The sequence below is a fragment of the Schistocerca americana genome, chromosome 9 (assembly GCF_021461395.2).
Source record: "Schistocerca americana isolate TAMUIC-IGC-003095 chromosome 9, iqSchAmer2.1, whole genome shotgun sequence".
NCBI lineage: Eukaryota > Metazoa > Arthropoda > Insecta > Orthoptera > Acrididae > Schistocerca > Schistocerca americana.
Genome location: NC_060127.1, coordinates 36,465,591 through 36,481,884, shown reverse-complemented (window position 1 = coordinate 36,481,884; position 16,294 = coordinate 36,465,591). Strand labels below are relative to the sequence as shown.

General features: G+C 41.2%; 1 protein-coding gene across 1 annotated transcript in view; it reads left to right on the top strand.

The window, feature by feature from the left end:
• The window catches only part of LOC124551054 (WD repeat domain-containing protein 83), a 52,920-nt gene extending 42,844 nt beyond the window's left edge, over window positions 1–10,076 (top strand). The window contains exons 5-6 of the mRNA XM_047125929.1: window positions 736–844; window positions 9,364–10,076. Coding sequence (XP_046981885.1) covers window positions 736–844; window positions 9,364–9,643 — 389 coding nt within the window. The 3' untranslated portion in view covers window positions 9,644–10,076. The remainder of the gene's footprint in view (window positions 1–735; window positions 845–9,363) is intronic.
• Window positions 10,077–16,294: the final 6,218 nt, after the last annotated feature.

The following is a 16,294-nucleotide window of genomic DNA, read 5'->3' as shown; positions in this document are numbered from 1 at the left end:
GTACAAGTTATACTGATGTCCAGACATGTCTTGTGGGGGGCTTCATCTTTCGGCAGACAGTGTATTTAATAGTTACATTAAAATGAACATTCCAGAGTAAACATTTACCAAACTATATATTATATGCAAGATAATATCTTTGTCTTTATTCTCATTTCATTTGTCTTCTTCCTTATGGAGAAGTAGACGACAAACACAAATTTCACTTCTTGACCACCATTAGTACTCATCAGACCAGATCACAGACACCATTGTAATACTGAGAGAAAGGATTCATTTAATTGTAAGAGGAGACACACAAAATAAATGATACTAAGATGATCAAACAATAAAAGATAACCAGATTGGTGCAATGTGAAATTAGTTCATTTGTATTTCTAAATTTGTCCACAGATAATCTTATCAACCTCTGTCTTGGTATTGGGGTTTTAGAATTCCCAATCTCACTAAGTGTTAAAGAAATATTTAAAGAAAAAAGATAAGATAAGAGGAAGTAAGAAAAAGAACTAAGGGGCACAATAATGATATTTGTTGTATATGCCGTTGTAAATCATTTTTGTGTTTTTATTTTATTTTGATGGTCTTTTTTTGTGCTTTTCAAATTGCTGTATCAGTTTTCTGTGAATTTTGTACTGACTTTTTTTTTGTTCCCTGGAGAACTGCTACTGGTGCATATGTGCTAATGTCAAGTTTGAAAGCTTCTTTTGACTAAATCAAGTGCTCCCATTGTTACAGAGCCGGTGACATGTGTCAGTCAAACACGGGACGGACAGTGTGTCGTGGTGAGTGGCGCAGATTCTACGATCAGGTTGCTGGACAGGGACACGGGGGAGCTTCTCGGAGAGTAAGTATTGCGTCACAAGTAAATCGAATCAATTACAAAATGTAAGGTTCTGTGACTGGTAGTTTTTGTTTTCATGGAGAAATAGTTACTACTTGGTAAATGGTTGTGAACAGTTATCTTGATGGGTGATTCATACCCATGTAGCAACTTTTCTGTAACTGTTTGTGGATCATGAAGCAATTTGGGAATCTTACAAAGAGCTGATTGTTAGAAATGAGAATATTTTTTTGCTTTTAGAAATTTCTACATTTTGGTGACCTGTGGATGGGATTGATGACATACTTACACTGTCTTATGACATCTGTGCAGCCAGAAAGAGATAGAGGCAAATCTTTTTGAAACATTGTACCAGCTTCATGAAAAGACTACATGGTGATGATGATGTTGATGATGATGATGATGATGATGATGATGATGACGACATATCACAACACAAACTGTGGCTTAAAACTGTGATTAAGGGATTTGAAATGATAGGAAGCTTAGATCTAGAAGTGGTAAGTGCGGAAAAGAAAAAAGAAATCTAAAGCTTTTAATAATATTTATTTGTTTCAACAGCATTTTAACATCAACAAAAAACAACGTCACAGGAGGTTTTATAACAGCCACTATAAAATCATGAATAATTCCAAGCATGAATATGCCAACATTCACCAAATACTTTAAGCTTCTACATATGACTTTCAGGTATGGTAAAGAGTAAGAGAATCAACATTAACAAATTCACAAGTTTCAGAAAAATAAGTTACAAAAGAGCTAATAGCAAATGGTGCATTGATGTCAGGCTGCCAACTTGAGCAAGCTCATACATCACTCGGTTCTTTTAAATCTAATGTCTGCAAATTACGCACCAGAAGATCTTACAAGGGTCTTACAACTTGAAATAAACCATAGAAATATGCATACCTCAGCACAATAATCTTGAATTTAAAAACTTACCGTAGCAGTTTAAGTGGAACAGGTAATAAGAAGCAATCGCCAATTTTAAAACATGAGCTTTTGCACAAAAGCACATAATTGGGGGGGGGGGGGGGGGGGAAGCTTATAAATCGATAGCCATAAGACTTACACCAAATAATCAGCGTTAAAATACAATTTCTGTTTGCCTTTTTGCAGTAAGCTTAAAATAGCTTGGAATTAAAGTATTAACACTGAATGCTGATCCAGCTAGAGGTCTACGACAACTGTTATTATCACTGCCCACAGCTAAGCAACATTGTACATGAGATCCCCGACTGAATGTTGCTGATGAACAAGAGATTTCGAGAATGCGAATGGCCCTTTAGTTACACGTAGCAGAAGTATTAAACTTTTCTTGGTATGTCTGTGTGTGGCTGTAAGTAAATGCCAGCAGCAAAGTGAGAAATATGCTGACTCCGAAGATGCAAACCTGTGACCATGAAGGCAGAGGAAAACAAAAATTCTTGAACTGTCATATGCACACCATTCACTTTATATGCCAATCCCAACTGCACGTAAGCCCTGACACCAATTCTGCGACAATCGAGGCAGCCAAAATGAAAAATGTGCTGACTCCGAAGACGCAAGCCCACAGTCGTGAGGGTGGAGGGAACCAATAATTCTTCAAATGGCAGATGCACACTGTTTCCACAGCCACAAACAACATGATAAATCAGTCCTCTGTCCGTGGTGAGAGACCCCACTTAGTCTGTCAAGCAGCAGACAAACATTCAGATTCTGAAGGAGCACACACGTCAGTTAAATGAACTCTGCAAGTGACTGCTCACCCTCTCATGAAACACCGACCGACCCATCACTTGGAAACAGAAATCAATTGTAACATGCACGTGGCTCAGGATGGTTGAAAGAAAGATCAGTGTGGCAGGCCAAGATACGAGAATATAAGACATATCATCAATGATGCCAGGATGCCATAGATATGCTGGAATGGAGAGGCTAGTTGGTAAAGAATGTATTGGAAAAGTGCACCAAATCAATCTGAAGGTGGATGGCCGTAATGTCCGGAGGCCTACTCTGATGCTGTCTCTTTGTAATATTGATCTTAAGACCAAATGTGGAGTCCAGCAGGGGAGTGCCTTGTCTCCACAGCTGTTAATCATTGTGATGGATGTTGTTATGAGAAAGATACGGGAGAAATAGGGACCTGAATTGAAAACAATGTACTGCGTAATCCAAACAAGACACAGCCAGGGCAGTAGCACTACGGACACAATGGTGCGAGCTGGTGCCAGTGCCATAGGTCCACACCACTTGCCTAAGTGCCATGGCCGGTGCTGAGGATGAAGATATCGACTTGCCTCGGCCAATTGCTGGCCGAATACAATGCCCCAGTGACCGGACAGCAAGAGGCAAAAGCCTACTCGGAAGATAGAAGAGCATCCTTTGCCCACTTGGTTATAGATCATTGTCCAGGGCTGACTTAGACAGGGTACGTCATATAGTGAACTCTTAAAAGTGAGCAGACAGTTTTTGTAAATTGCATTTGCTATGAACTGTGAAGTTTATGTATGATTATTTGCATTTAGCCATTGAGGACCTTTTTTGTGTAAACATGCAGTATTGCAGAGTTCATTATTCGACAAATCACAAAGATAAGTAAAATTTGTGTGACTTTGTTACTAATTTGTTGGAGTGCTGTAGAACCTTCGTTCTCCTATGCTGTTACCTGACCCTGTGGCATAGCTGTGTAACAGGGGCAGAGAGAAACTGTCTCAGCAGTGTACTGCACCAGAAGCCATTTCACGAACTCACAAACTTTGCCTACTGTAACAACAGTGCCAGCTTGGCTTCAAAGCAGTAGTGACGAGGCCTTTACAAAATGGGTGACGAGGGTTTGAAAAACTGGTGATGAGATTTTACAATAAAAAAATAGTGTTTGCTGATGATGATCGTGAGCTTACTGCAAAAACCCATTATGCGAGGATTTGGTCATTTTTGGGTTACTTATACAGTACATTCTGTAACAGAAGACGAGCATCTTTCATCTAGAGAAACCAGTTGAGTGCAATTCTCACTCTAAGAAGTTGAATAGATGTGGCAGAAATCTGTTTATTGCGTAACTGAATATTCTATATAGCAGGAATGTAAGGCAGACAAGACACTTATGTATTCCACATTTGATTTACAATCTGTCGTGCAAATACCTTCAAGTGAAATTAGTCAGATGTATAATCTGTACATACAGTTAGTCAGATGTATAATCTGTACATACAGTTTTACTGTCTATGAATTTTCTGAGACAAATGATGCATTCTGCTATGCATGGACTGAGCTAAACTGAAAGAAGGATAGTTCAGAAATAGGCACTTGCATCATGAAGTATATTAAAGAGATTCATCCAGATGTAAAACATCTTTTATTCTTCTTGACATATGTGGGGGTCAGGACAGGAATCAAAATATAGCTGCAGTGTTCTTGTACTTGGTTATAAACTTACAATTATCCACCGGATTGTAAAGAAGTACATACATTTGGGAAAGGACATCCTTTAAGTACAACACATATTGACTTACAAGATCTCCATCCTGAGATTCCTTCAATGATTGAAAAGAAAAAGAAGTGACTGATACAGTTTGCAAAAAGTGAGGCAATCCTGAGGAATTTCGTTCTTTGTATAAGTCTGTTCCTACTTCATCTGCGACCCATGACACAATTCTGAAACTGGTATAGAGGACAGCAGCAGCAGAAATGCAGGTGTATAAAGTACAGAGGAAAAAGTAAGTATTTAGTGGTCTTACAAAACGACAAGTTATAGTGATTGCAATTATATGCTTTTATAAAGTATAAAACTGCAAAATCAATTTTCTCAAAACTACTCCCTTTCTCAGGAAAATTCCAGGACAGGTTCTTTTATTTCTGAGTTTACAATACTAAAAAGGAAATGGGATCAACAAGAGCTGTGCAGGGATAGAAAAAGTTGGCTGAGGCTCATCACCGGCATCTGGAGAACTGGAGCTGTGACCTGACAATGACGAATATCATTAATGAAGACCAATAAATTTTGCCTCTAAAATACTGTACATTTATAAGCACAACAGACAAAAAAATTACTCGGCGCCAAGTGACAGCATGCAAATACCGTATAACACTTCAAAGCAGGGATGCCACATCTGGCTGAAGCCATTCATTGATGATTAGATCCCACAGAGCATCAAAATTGTGCAGATGTTGATGGCTATGGTCAACCCTTTGATTGCAGTGTACCGGTTAACTTGTCATGGTGTGCTGCTCCCCTGGTGCTGAGGACATGTTTAAACATGTCCCTTAAGCACTATTGACATGTTCAGGCATCCCTTTTCGCCAACCTCAATACTGCAGACGAGTTACTTCCATATATTTGAGAATATAAAAGTTTTGAGTATTTATCATTCAATATATGTGCCTTTTTGCGTGCTACGATTTTCACAAATCCTTGTTTTGCCATTTATGAAATTGACAGTTGTTATGACCAAATGATTTGTGATGTGCAAGGACAGAAATGGGGTGTTGAGTGTGACCACCCAGCAGATATAAAAACCAATTACTCGAGAACAAAATGAGATATGATTCTGCTCTCAGTATTGCTCAATGTATGAGCTAAAATCGACCCTACACCAAGTTTACAAAATGCGTTTTTACCTCAGCAGAGTCATTGAAATTTCATGCAAAGGTTTACTTCATTTGATGCAATGAAAAGAGATTCAGTCCTTCATTGAGCAAAGATATTAGACTGTAAGATGTGCAAAAATCAAATTTTTTCGTCGAATAGTTTTCGTATAATTGGATGAGACGTATTCCATAGCAGTCAGAATGCCATCTCTCAGCAAAGTAGCAGACTTTAGTGAGCGGTACAGTGACAACAAAACAGCGCTCAGCACGGGACACAGAGAGCAGCAAAAGAGTTAATCTGCTTTTCCCAAACCCTTTTTATAGGATTAGCAGGCCAGTGGAAGTGATAAAAACCCGAGTGCACGGTGCACGACAAACTGGGACCGAATGTATGTGGCCCATGAACACAGCTGTAGTCGTTTTTGGAAGGGTGGGGTGTCCACAGCATAATCACGTGGACATAGAAGAAAGGACTACAATGGGTTACTGAAACTGTTTTTGCATGGTAACCTGAATGGGAAGGCCTAAATCACATTATGAGAAACAACACCAAAGGATCACAGAATCATCCCCAACCTGAGCTACCTGCTCTGCACACTGCTCGCTAGAAGCGTATTGAACTGTCGAGGTACTTGACACCTTGTGCGACTTGAAAAGAGGTGAAGCCACAACTCATTGTACAACTCTACATGCCACCAGTTTCTGTGTTATTATGTGCATTGAATACAAACAGCTTTAAGTGCCACTGTGACCAAGCGTCAATTGTGAACTTGTCATCCAGTACATTACAACATTTTTACAAACTAGGCATACTAGACAGTTTGAATGGATACTTTGACAAATCAGGCAGTTTCATTTGCAGTGTGGTCATGGGCACATCCAAACATAGTAGCTCTTTGATGCCATTTCGTCACGTCTCCACGTCAATTCCTCTTCCTGTGCCGTTTCCATACAACCAACAGGCACGTACAAACCTCGTCACTGCCATGACTTATATAACTGGTGGAGGGTGACTAGACCGCCACGTACCAGTTGTACACCATCTACAGCACTTCAAAGAGACCAGTATATGTTTTTAACTACTTCACTGCTACAGACCTGCTCTCTGCATTCTGTGCCTGATGCAGATTTTATTATGGCTGCTTGCCAAATGCTGCTGCCTCTGCCGAGAGATGGTGTACCGACTGCATTGGAGTACTTGATCATCTGATTTTAAAGAAATTATTAGGTAAAAAAATAAATAAATAAATAAAATTATTTTTGCACATCTTATAATCCGATATCTTTGCTTCATAAAGCACCAAATTTCTTTTCATTATTTCTCATAGCTAATGTGCTGCATCAAATTAGTAAACCACTACATGCATTTTTTTAAAGAAATGCAGATTTAATAATCCATTGCGTAAATGTGGCATGTGGTTGATTTAAGCACTCACATTGTATTGAACAAATTGGAGATAAGATACCAAAATTTCATTTAAAGTTGAGAGCAGAACGGCATCTCATTTCATTTTCAAGTTATTAGGCTCTACATCTGACGGATGATTGCACATGATGCACCTAGTTCTGTCCGTGTGGACTTGCTGGCTGCTATGAAATACTTATCATCTGATTCTAAGAAAACTACTACGGGGAAAAAATTGAATTTTGCACCTTTTACAATTTGATATCTTTGCTCAATAAAGAATTGAATTTATTTTCATTATATGCCGTAGTTACTGCACTTAATCAAATCAAGTAAAATATTATGCAACATTTTTACAGAGTTTTCAGAGGTAAAAACACATTGCGTAAAGTTTGCAAGTAGTTGATTTAGCTCATACATTCAGTGAATTTTTTTAAAAATTGAGGGCAGAGCAATATCTCATTTTGTTGTCAAGTTATTGGGTTTTATATCCAACCAACAGTTGCTTGTGAAACACCCATTTATGTCCTTGTGCATGGCAAATTATGTGATAATGATAGCCATCCCACAGCTCCTGGGGTATTCTGTAGCAGGACGCATATACACGTGTACAGCAGCAAAAGGGTAAAGAGAGTGACTAGTATTTTGCCTGGTTATCTCGTCTTTGACTATATTTTCACATTCACTGATCATGTGACATTATTCCACAATGAAAGAAAAAAAAATTAATAAAGAAGGGAAAGGCAGCCACTCACCTATAGCAGACTGATGTATGGTACACCGACACATGAAACGGAAAACAGTATTCGCTAACTTTTGACTTTTAACACTGCTGTGGCTGCCACATCATGTGCTTATGACCACATTATGAATGAAGTCACTCTATTTTTTGATGTATCAGTATGGCTGCCTCAGCTGGGGTGATATGTATTTGGGTGTGTGTGTGTGGGTGAACGTATCTACTTTCCACTAGAAAAAGAGATAGAGCCTGAAAGCTGATGAACACAGGTTACTGTTATGTGTGTGTATGTGCGACACATCAGACTGCTATAGGTGAGTCATTGTGTTATCCTTATTTTACATATTGTCTATCCAGGAATTTTCACTATTGCTAAACAAAAAAGAAGAAAGATAAGTAGAAAAAGAAAAGCCATATTTGTGAAACTCCGTGCTGTCTGTGCAGTTGTTTATGAGGCGTGTTCAGACAGCAAGTGTACTAGATTATTATATATATATTTTTAAAAAAAAATACATTTGAAAAAATTACAGGATATTGTTGATAAACTGGTTGACTATTTTTTTTTCCACAAAATTGCCTTCCCATTCAGTGCATGCGGTGAGCTGTGGCACAGGCTATCTGACCAGCTCCTTAGGAACCTCTTTCTGCATTTGCTCGTCAGCTGAAAACTTATTTCCAGTTATGTGTGCTTTCAGTTTGCTGAAAAGATGAGGATCTGTGGGTGCCAAGTCTGGGAAGACGTGTGTGTGTGTGTGTGGAGGGGGGGGGGGGGGGGGGGGTTCGAAACATATCCCAACCAAATGAGTCCAAGAGAGCCTTGGTGGTTAAGGCTGTGTGAGAACAGGTGTTGTCACGCAACAAGCACACTCCTCTTGTCAGCATTCCCTCATTTTGTTTTGAATGCTCCTTTTGAGGAATTTTTTTCACCGTGGGGAGGGGAGGGGGGGGGGGGGGGTGGGGGGCCTTCTACAACATCATTGTGCAGTGTTGGTCTCGCCCTGAAACAAAAATTTGACCAAACACTAGGCCGTAATTTTTCAACCCAAAATTGTCGTTTAGAATTTTTTAGCAGCTGGGGAATTGGTGGGATGCCATTGTGATGACTATCTTTTGATCTAAGATGTGTAATGAGCCACCCATGTATCATCTCCAGTCACAGTAGAGCTCAGAAAATCCTCACCTTCCGATTCAGGTTGTTCAAGAGCTAGTGGACCATATTGACCCGATTATTCTTGTGCTGCTCTGTCAGCTGTTATGGGACCCACCTTCCCCACAGTTATCGGTATGCCATAGCTTCTCTGATAGTCTCGTATAAGAGAGTTCTGGAGTGGTGTAGAAACACTGCAGCAATTTCATCCACTGTCAATTGATAGTCTTTGCAAACAGTTTCCTCGAATTTTTGCACCAACTCATCAGTTAAAATGGAAGGTCTTCCACTCTTCTGTTCAGCATAAACATTTGTTCTGCCTCCACTAAATTGCTTACTCCACTTAAACATATTTATTCTGTTTATGACACCTTTGCCATACACCGTTTTGATTCAAGACAAAAGTTGCTTTTGCGAGTAGGGAGTGGATCATATCACGTGGCTCACACTTGTTAGGATTTCTTACCGACATGTTTCATGCAACTGGACACATCATGGTGAGTTTATGTACAACAATGTTTCTGCGATGCTCATCCTGGTCAGGTGTTCCCCACTACCACTCAGTGTTGCCGACTCTCGACAAACAAAAAAATCACAGCTCACGATAGTCACGGTACACTTACGTTCTGAACATGCCCAGTATACTCATTTTGTTGCAGGTACCGTGGCCACGACGTGTCTGGCTTTACAACGGAGAGCTGTGTCGATAATATGGACCGCCACGTGCTGTCCGGGTCAGCCGACGGCCACGTGTACTGCTGGGACTTAGTGCGTGAGAAGCTGACGGAGACACTGGTGCACGGAGAGGTGAAGGGCAGTGCTAGTGTCGTGTCTTCCCTGAGCCCACACCCACTGCGGTCTGGTCTGCTGTCAGCTGCCGGAGGCACGGTCAAGTTGTGGGGGCCGGAAGAAAGCCCAGACGATGCAGACGAGGTGTGACCGTTGCGAGGGTTCGACACTTTTGATTAAACTGATTTCTGTTTTAAACTGATTCTGATTAATTACTACCCTGTACATAAATGTTTAATATTTAACTGAGTACCTAGCATCGGGTTTCTCAGTGTCAAAATCAGTGTTGACGGCAGCACTGTACGTGTACAAAACCAAGTTCATTAATATTAAACTCTGAGATTACCAATCAATAAAATAATTTCCACACATTAAAATACTAATGTTGATTTTGTGGAAATGACAAGAATATCCATTTATTTATTGAAAGTGTGACATATTGTGTGAGAACTATAATATGGCACATGGACTGCCTGGTTCTGTCCATTAGCAGTGGGGAGACTTTGTGCTTTAGTGATCTGCAGGTGTTCATTGTCAACTGTGCAGAGTACTATTAGCCGGTGTTGACTGCATTGTCTTTTTTTTTTTTTGTTGTTGTTGTTGAGCTGTGCTGCCACTGTCTGTGTGTTGTTGTGCTATTTTTTGTGATTTTTTGGAAAATGATTGAGTTAGTTAGTGGCCTATTGCTGGAGTTACCGTCTACTCAAAGTATGGAAAGGGAAGCCAGTTATCAGGAGCAGTTCTGGAAAAATGGTGTTGAAAATGGTGAAGTGCTGTGATGCTGAGAAAACTGAAAAGGAACTGTTACCTCTTACAGTCGTCCCTCAGAGAGATAACTTAGACTTGCAAGAGTCTGCCTAGTGTTGCTATAATTTATGAGTGTGCAGGAATCACCCAGATGTATCCGCAGGAATTCCTGGCAAGAAGCAGTTAATTTCAGTTGCAGTTCAATTAAAGAGTAATTTGAAACACCTCTGCATATGATCCTAATTACATTAAAATGCGTCCTCTTGTTACTGGCACAGCACTTCATATAGAAAGACAGATGTATATAATGACTAGTAATACATTTTGACGTAAAAGGTAGTGCCCACTATGCATAAATTTCCTGCCGGTTCTTCAACAGAAAATGGACTGGAAATGGAGTACCATCTCCCTTACCCAAGTGTTGGATTGAGAAAGGGTGAAAAAAGATAACTTTGTTATTGGAACATTGAACACTGGCAACCCCATTTGTTCGTGGAAATGAAAAACATTAGGAAGGCTGGCACAGAAATGTTTTATTTGGATGAATCCAGGATGGACAATAACCCAATGTGTGGTAAATGCTGACGAAAAGAAAGGTGTGGTTATTACTGTGTGGGGAAGCATCTACAAAAGACTAATAGATGAAAGTGTGGATTCTAAAACAGGTTTCATTAGATAAGCACAGCTAAAGTTTTGTGCCAAATCTACCCTGGAAGACTACCAAGGGCAGACGAATTCTGCTAATTTTGAAAAATAGTTGGACGAACTTGTGCCTCCAAATCTTCCTCCCCTATCTGTAACAATCATGAACAAAGCTCCTTATCACAACAGTCAAGCCAACAAACCACCCATGAAATATGATAGGAAACTACCAATAAGAGAAGAGAAAAATACAATGTGATGAGAACACAACAAGCAAGTGCCACAAAGTAATTTATGTGTCACCATACAATTTTGTCTTAAATGCCGTAGAGCTAGTGTGAATAAAACACAACATTACAAGTGAAATGTTTTCTGCAAATCTTTTGAATCCTGCAGGTGGTTGCTTTCACGTTGTTACTGAGGAGGACTGCAAAGAGTGTTGCAGAAAGGCATAATAGCTCAAGAAGGAGCACTGGAGGCACGGCGATGTAATGGATGTAGCCTTATTGTCAACATTGTCACTTCAGACACTAGTGACAAGTATGAGAACACACTTATAGGCAAGAATAAAACTGTTAAGTGTACCGGAGCTTCAGAGAACTAGAGTTCTTTGTTCTAGTTTTATTTCTTTGTTCATGTTTTAAGTTAATAATGTTTTGTTAAAATGTGTGATATCTAGTAAATTTCAAAAAACAGTAAGTTGTTTTGATAGTTGTACTTCTATCTGTCACATTTATTTTGACAACTGATACATAATTTTCTTCAATTAATATCTTTCTTTAACATGTCAGTACAAACAGTGATCTCAGTTTCAATAACATGAAGTGTTTAACTGATCATTACCTCTTGTGTATGTTGCTACTTTTGTAGCAGCTCAAAACATAGGTTTGTGCTGACATACTGCGTGCTTACGTTAAGTGGCGGCAGAGCTCGTTCCCCACTTGTCACCGCAGCAGACCCTGTGTGCTCTCCCTTCATCCCTGCTCACTACATGCCAAGTACAGTTCACGAGCAGTACACAGATGAGAGCCTCCACACAGAACACTACTGTAACCGCAGGAAAAAGCCAAGTCTAATTACAGTCGTTCTCAGGCAGTACGATGGAAATAATATGTAAACATTAGGTGAGTTAAAATGTAAAGCTGGGCGCCGGGTGTGGCAGAGGGGTCATAAAGAAACAAGACCCAGGTGGATAGCCGAGGCGGAAGTCCTAACTGTCGGGCAGCTGCGAGTGGTAAGAAAGTAAACAGACTCCAAGTTATAAAGAGACAAAAGAAGCTCTGTGTAGGGACCTGTGATAAGCAGTTGATTTGGAGTATCAACAGAGAGCACTTCTGGTTAGAGAGAAAAGTCTGGAAATAGAGAGAGAAAGAAAGAGGGCCCTTGGTGGAGACAGCATTACGTCATGAGGAGCCAATGAGGGGCTCAGGACACAGTGCGTGACCATATAGGGAGAGGCACCACCATCCCTCCACCCAGCTTCTGAAGGAAAATAATGAAATTAATGCTTAAACAATACCAAACAAGGACAAGTGCACTCGCCACTACGTCATGCCGAGCACTGGCGGGGTCGAAGGGGGAAAGCTAACAAAACTCGGGAGCACGCCGCTCTGGGGCTCTCGAGGTTAGGCTCCCGGTAACGACAGTAATCAGTGTGGATAGTAGCGACTTGGGGTGAGGAACAGGCTGTAGGCAGGCAGCCGGAGATAGTCGCTGATGTGCGTTTAGGCAGTGGCCCCAGGACTCTGGTGTAGGGTGGTAGTGTGGGCAGCAGTTTACTGAAGGGCTACTATCAGGCAGTCGTAATGGTGGTAGTTAGCCGCCGTCTGTGTGAAAGACTTGGCCATTCCGTGGGTACAATCACCAACACAGTTACGGTGATCTGTATTCTTTCTGAATTAACTAGAACTTGTGTAATGTTCAGAAGAGTTTATTTCCACCCACTTCCTAGCCTTGTACCTTCACACCAGGGATTTCAACATCTTAGCCAGATCAAAAGTATCCCTCTCACTAAGGTCAACTGGCTAAATCCCTTTCACGAACCGTGTTGCTCAATCGCCAGCAAACCCCACGCTTGGGACGCAACATAAATAAAACTTTTGGTGCCAGGTGCGGGGTACCACAAAGGCACATAGACAGTTGGGAGGTACGAGTCAGTAGATTTTGCTACAGCGACTGTGGCAACCTGCAAGAAGTTGTGGCGGCTTGCAACTTTCAGCGTTAGTAGCCCCACTGCGGAAGAGGCCAGAAATGTAGTCCTCACAGGTGCAGGACAGTGCAGGACAGTGGCAGCAAGAGACAGAGTGACGAGGCACAGGGGTGCCGAAGCTGCCAGCGGTTCAAGACCGAGGGTACGGGCCGAGCAGCGGCACCCAAGGTGAGCGACGTGGTCAGCATAGCCCAGCAGAGCAGCAGCCGATGCATCGCAGCAGCATGGTACAGCGCGGGCACAAAGACAGCGCGGAGCAGTGTGGGACAATGCGGATTAACAGACCAGACAACCCACCACAAGAGAAGTGGTACTTATAAATTTTGTATTAAGAATATTGTAGCTTTAAATTTTGACTATAGTTAAGTTGGTAAGATGCCCCAGACTAACGAAGTTCCATCGTCGCCTAGTAGCAGTAAAATGTCAGTTAAGGAAGCATTGTGTATTGTGTCGAAAGTGTTCGAAGGGAATAAAAGGGATCTCAGAGAATGTATTTAGAATGTCGATGCGGCATTTGAGCTTGTAAAGCCAGAGCAACCTGAAACATTATTGAAATTTGTTAAAGCAAAGATAACTGGTGAGACTAGATTGAGATTGCAAATGCGTGAATGCACGGGTACATGGCAGGAAGTGAAATGTGTTTTAGAAGAAAACTATGCGAATAAGCATGCCATAGACTATTACACGTACAAGATTTATCAAGCGAGACAGGGACAGAGAGAGCCAATTGCGATGTGGGCAAGTCGAATTGATGAAGTGCAGAGGCATTCTCGTTTCCCACGCCCGGGTTCCCGGGTTCGATTCCCGGCGGGGTCAGGGATTTTCTCTGCCTCGTGATGGCTGGGTGTTGTGTGCTGTCCTTAGGTTCGTTAGGTTTAAGTAGTTCTAAGTTCTAGGGGACTGATGACCATAGATGTTCAGTCCCATAGTGCTCAGAGCCATGAAGTGCTGAGAGATTTTAGGGAGGCAGTAAGCAGAGTCACAGCTAGAGATAATTTAAAAGGTGCAATAGAACTGGTCGACTTGCTATGAAGAGCCCGCTTTATACAGTGTTTAAGCAGTGATAGAATCCAAACAATAGCGAGAAGTAGAGGTGATGAAATTACGCTGGCAGCAGCTGTGGAGTTATCCCTGCCAGAGGAAAGTGCAATACTGTCCATGAAAGAGCGGAGACTAGCCCCAAGGGCAATCTTTAACCGTGGAAAAGAAACGGTGAAGAATGCAAGAGTGATTAATGAATTGAAATGTTTCACATGCGGGTTGAGAGGTCCTATTGGAAGTATGTGCAGAAAGAATAGGCCTGAGGGTAGAGTACGGGCAATGACGGGTAAAGAATTCACAAACTTTTTCTATGGGTGCGACAAGCTGGGGCACACAGGCACAGAATATCGGGTGAGGTTAAGGGAGGTTCATCCGATAGATGTAAGAGACTTCAGGGGAAACCATAGAGAAACCGATGGAGGATTACGGGAGTGGAGATGTCCACAATGTATTTTACCAGGGAACTGTGGAGTCCCATGTACAAGGGTGAAAGACATAGCCTGCTTCAAGTGTAAGTGGCAGGGCCACTATGCTAAAGATTGTCATGAAGGGCCCTGGCATGCCTGGAGAAAAGGTAGGGTGCCAGTATCTGGTAAAACTGGCATGGGAACTAAGAGGCGGCAGTCGGGCCTTGTTGCGATAGGTAAACCAACAGTTAGGGTAATCGACTTTGAAACAGATAATAATGTTTTAGTATTGTATTGCATGGAGTTAAAGAGGTATTTCAAGTTATTGATAGACACAGGAGCACATTTGTGTTTGCTCAAGAGAACAGGTATCCCGATAAAAAGTGCACTTAGAATTAATGAAGCAGAAAGGCTTCGGCTAAAAGGCCAATGAAGCCATCAGTTCAATAGGCACAGTACAGATACACTTAAATGTGGACGGTACAGAAAAAGTAGGACAGAAATTACATGTGTATGGGAGAGGACTAGATATTCCGTGCGATGGATTGATAGGCAGAAATTTCTTGACAGAGCATAGAGTCAAGCTAGATTACACAGGATTCAGAAGTAGGTGGGGAAATAGGGCCCCGAAAGGAAGGAATAATGTTATTGAAGGTGGATGGAAATGTACCACGGGGAATCGAAAAAGAGACGATTATTCCAAGGCAGGAGATTGCACAGGGGGTGCATGTACCTGAATCTTTAGCAAAAGTATGAAAGTGTAAATGCATAGTGAGTGCATTGAACTTGTCAGAGGACAGAGTTCAGTTAGGGTACATCAGGTTAGTGACGGAAGAATTAGAAAGACTCATAAAAATACACAAAGTAAAAGGTAGCAGGGATGTCGTAGGAAAGACGGAAAGTCATGCTAGTGTGTTGCAAAGGCAATTAAGAGTGGATCACTTGAATGCTGTGCTCTAGTAGAGGTTTGCACGGAGTAAAGAGATGTATTTCATCTACCAGGTGACAAATTGTCCCATACTTCCACAGTGAAATACAGAATACCAATTACACATGAACATGCAGGGAAGGTAGTAAATGCAAGACCGTATAGGATCCCTGAACCGCTAAAGGAAGTGCTAAAGGAGCAGATAGAGCAGATGTTAAGAGATGACATAGTTGTCAAAAGTACGGATTACACACTATTCAAGTTATTATATGGAAGAAAGTTCAACATTCCAGGAGTACTGCAGCAGGAAACACAACAGTAAGCTATGATTATGAATCGTATGTAAATAGGTTAAGAGCGAGAATGCAAGAAGCCCACAGAGTGCCTAGAGACTTGATTATAAGGAGTATGAAAATCAGTAAAGGACAATAAGACATGATGAAGAATCCAAAGTAATTCAAGGTAGGAGATAAAGTGTTACTGCATGATGAGTCGGTGAGATGTGGTAGATCCCGGAAACTAGATTCGCATTGGAGAGGTTCATTTGAAGTATTGAAAGTGGAAGGGCCTAATGTAGTAATAAAAATTAATAGAAATAAGGAAACAAAAGTACATGCCAATGGGTTGAAACCGTTCTTTTAAATTTCAGGTATGGCACTCAAGTGGAAAGTTGTGCAACTTATCATAGTGGTAGCCACATACAACATCACTGCATCAGAGTAGGCAATGAACAATTTTCAAGTGACACAGTTTCCGAGCTCCTCAGGATTGTACTATGATAACATAGGACAAGGAGAAATATATAGTACTGCATGGAGAACTGTTAC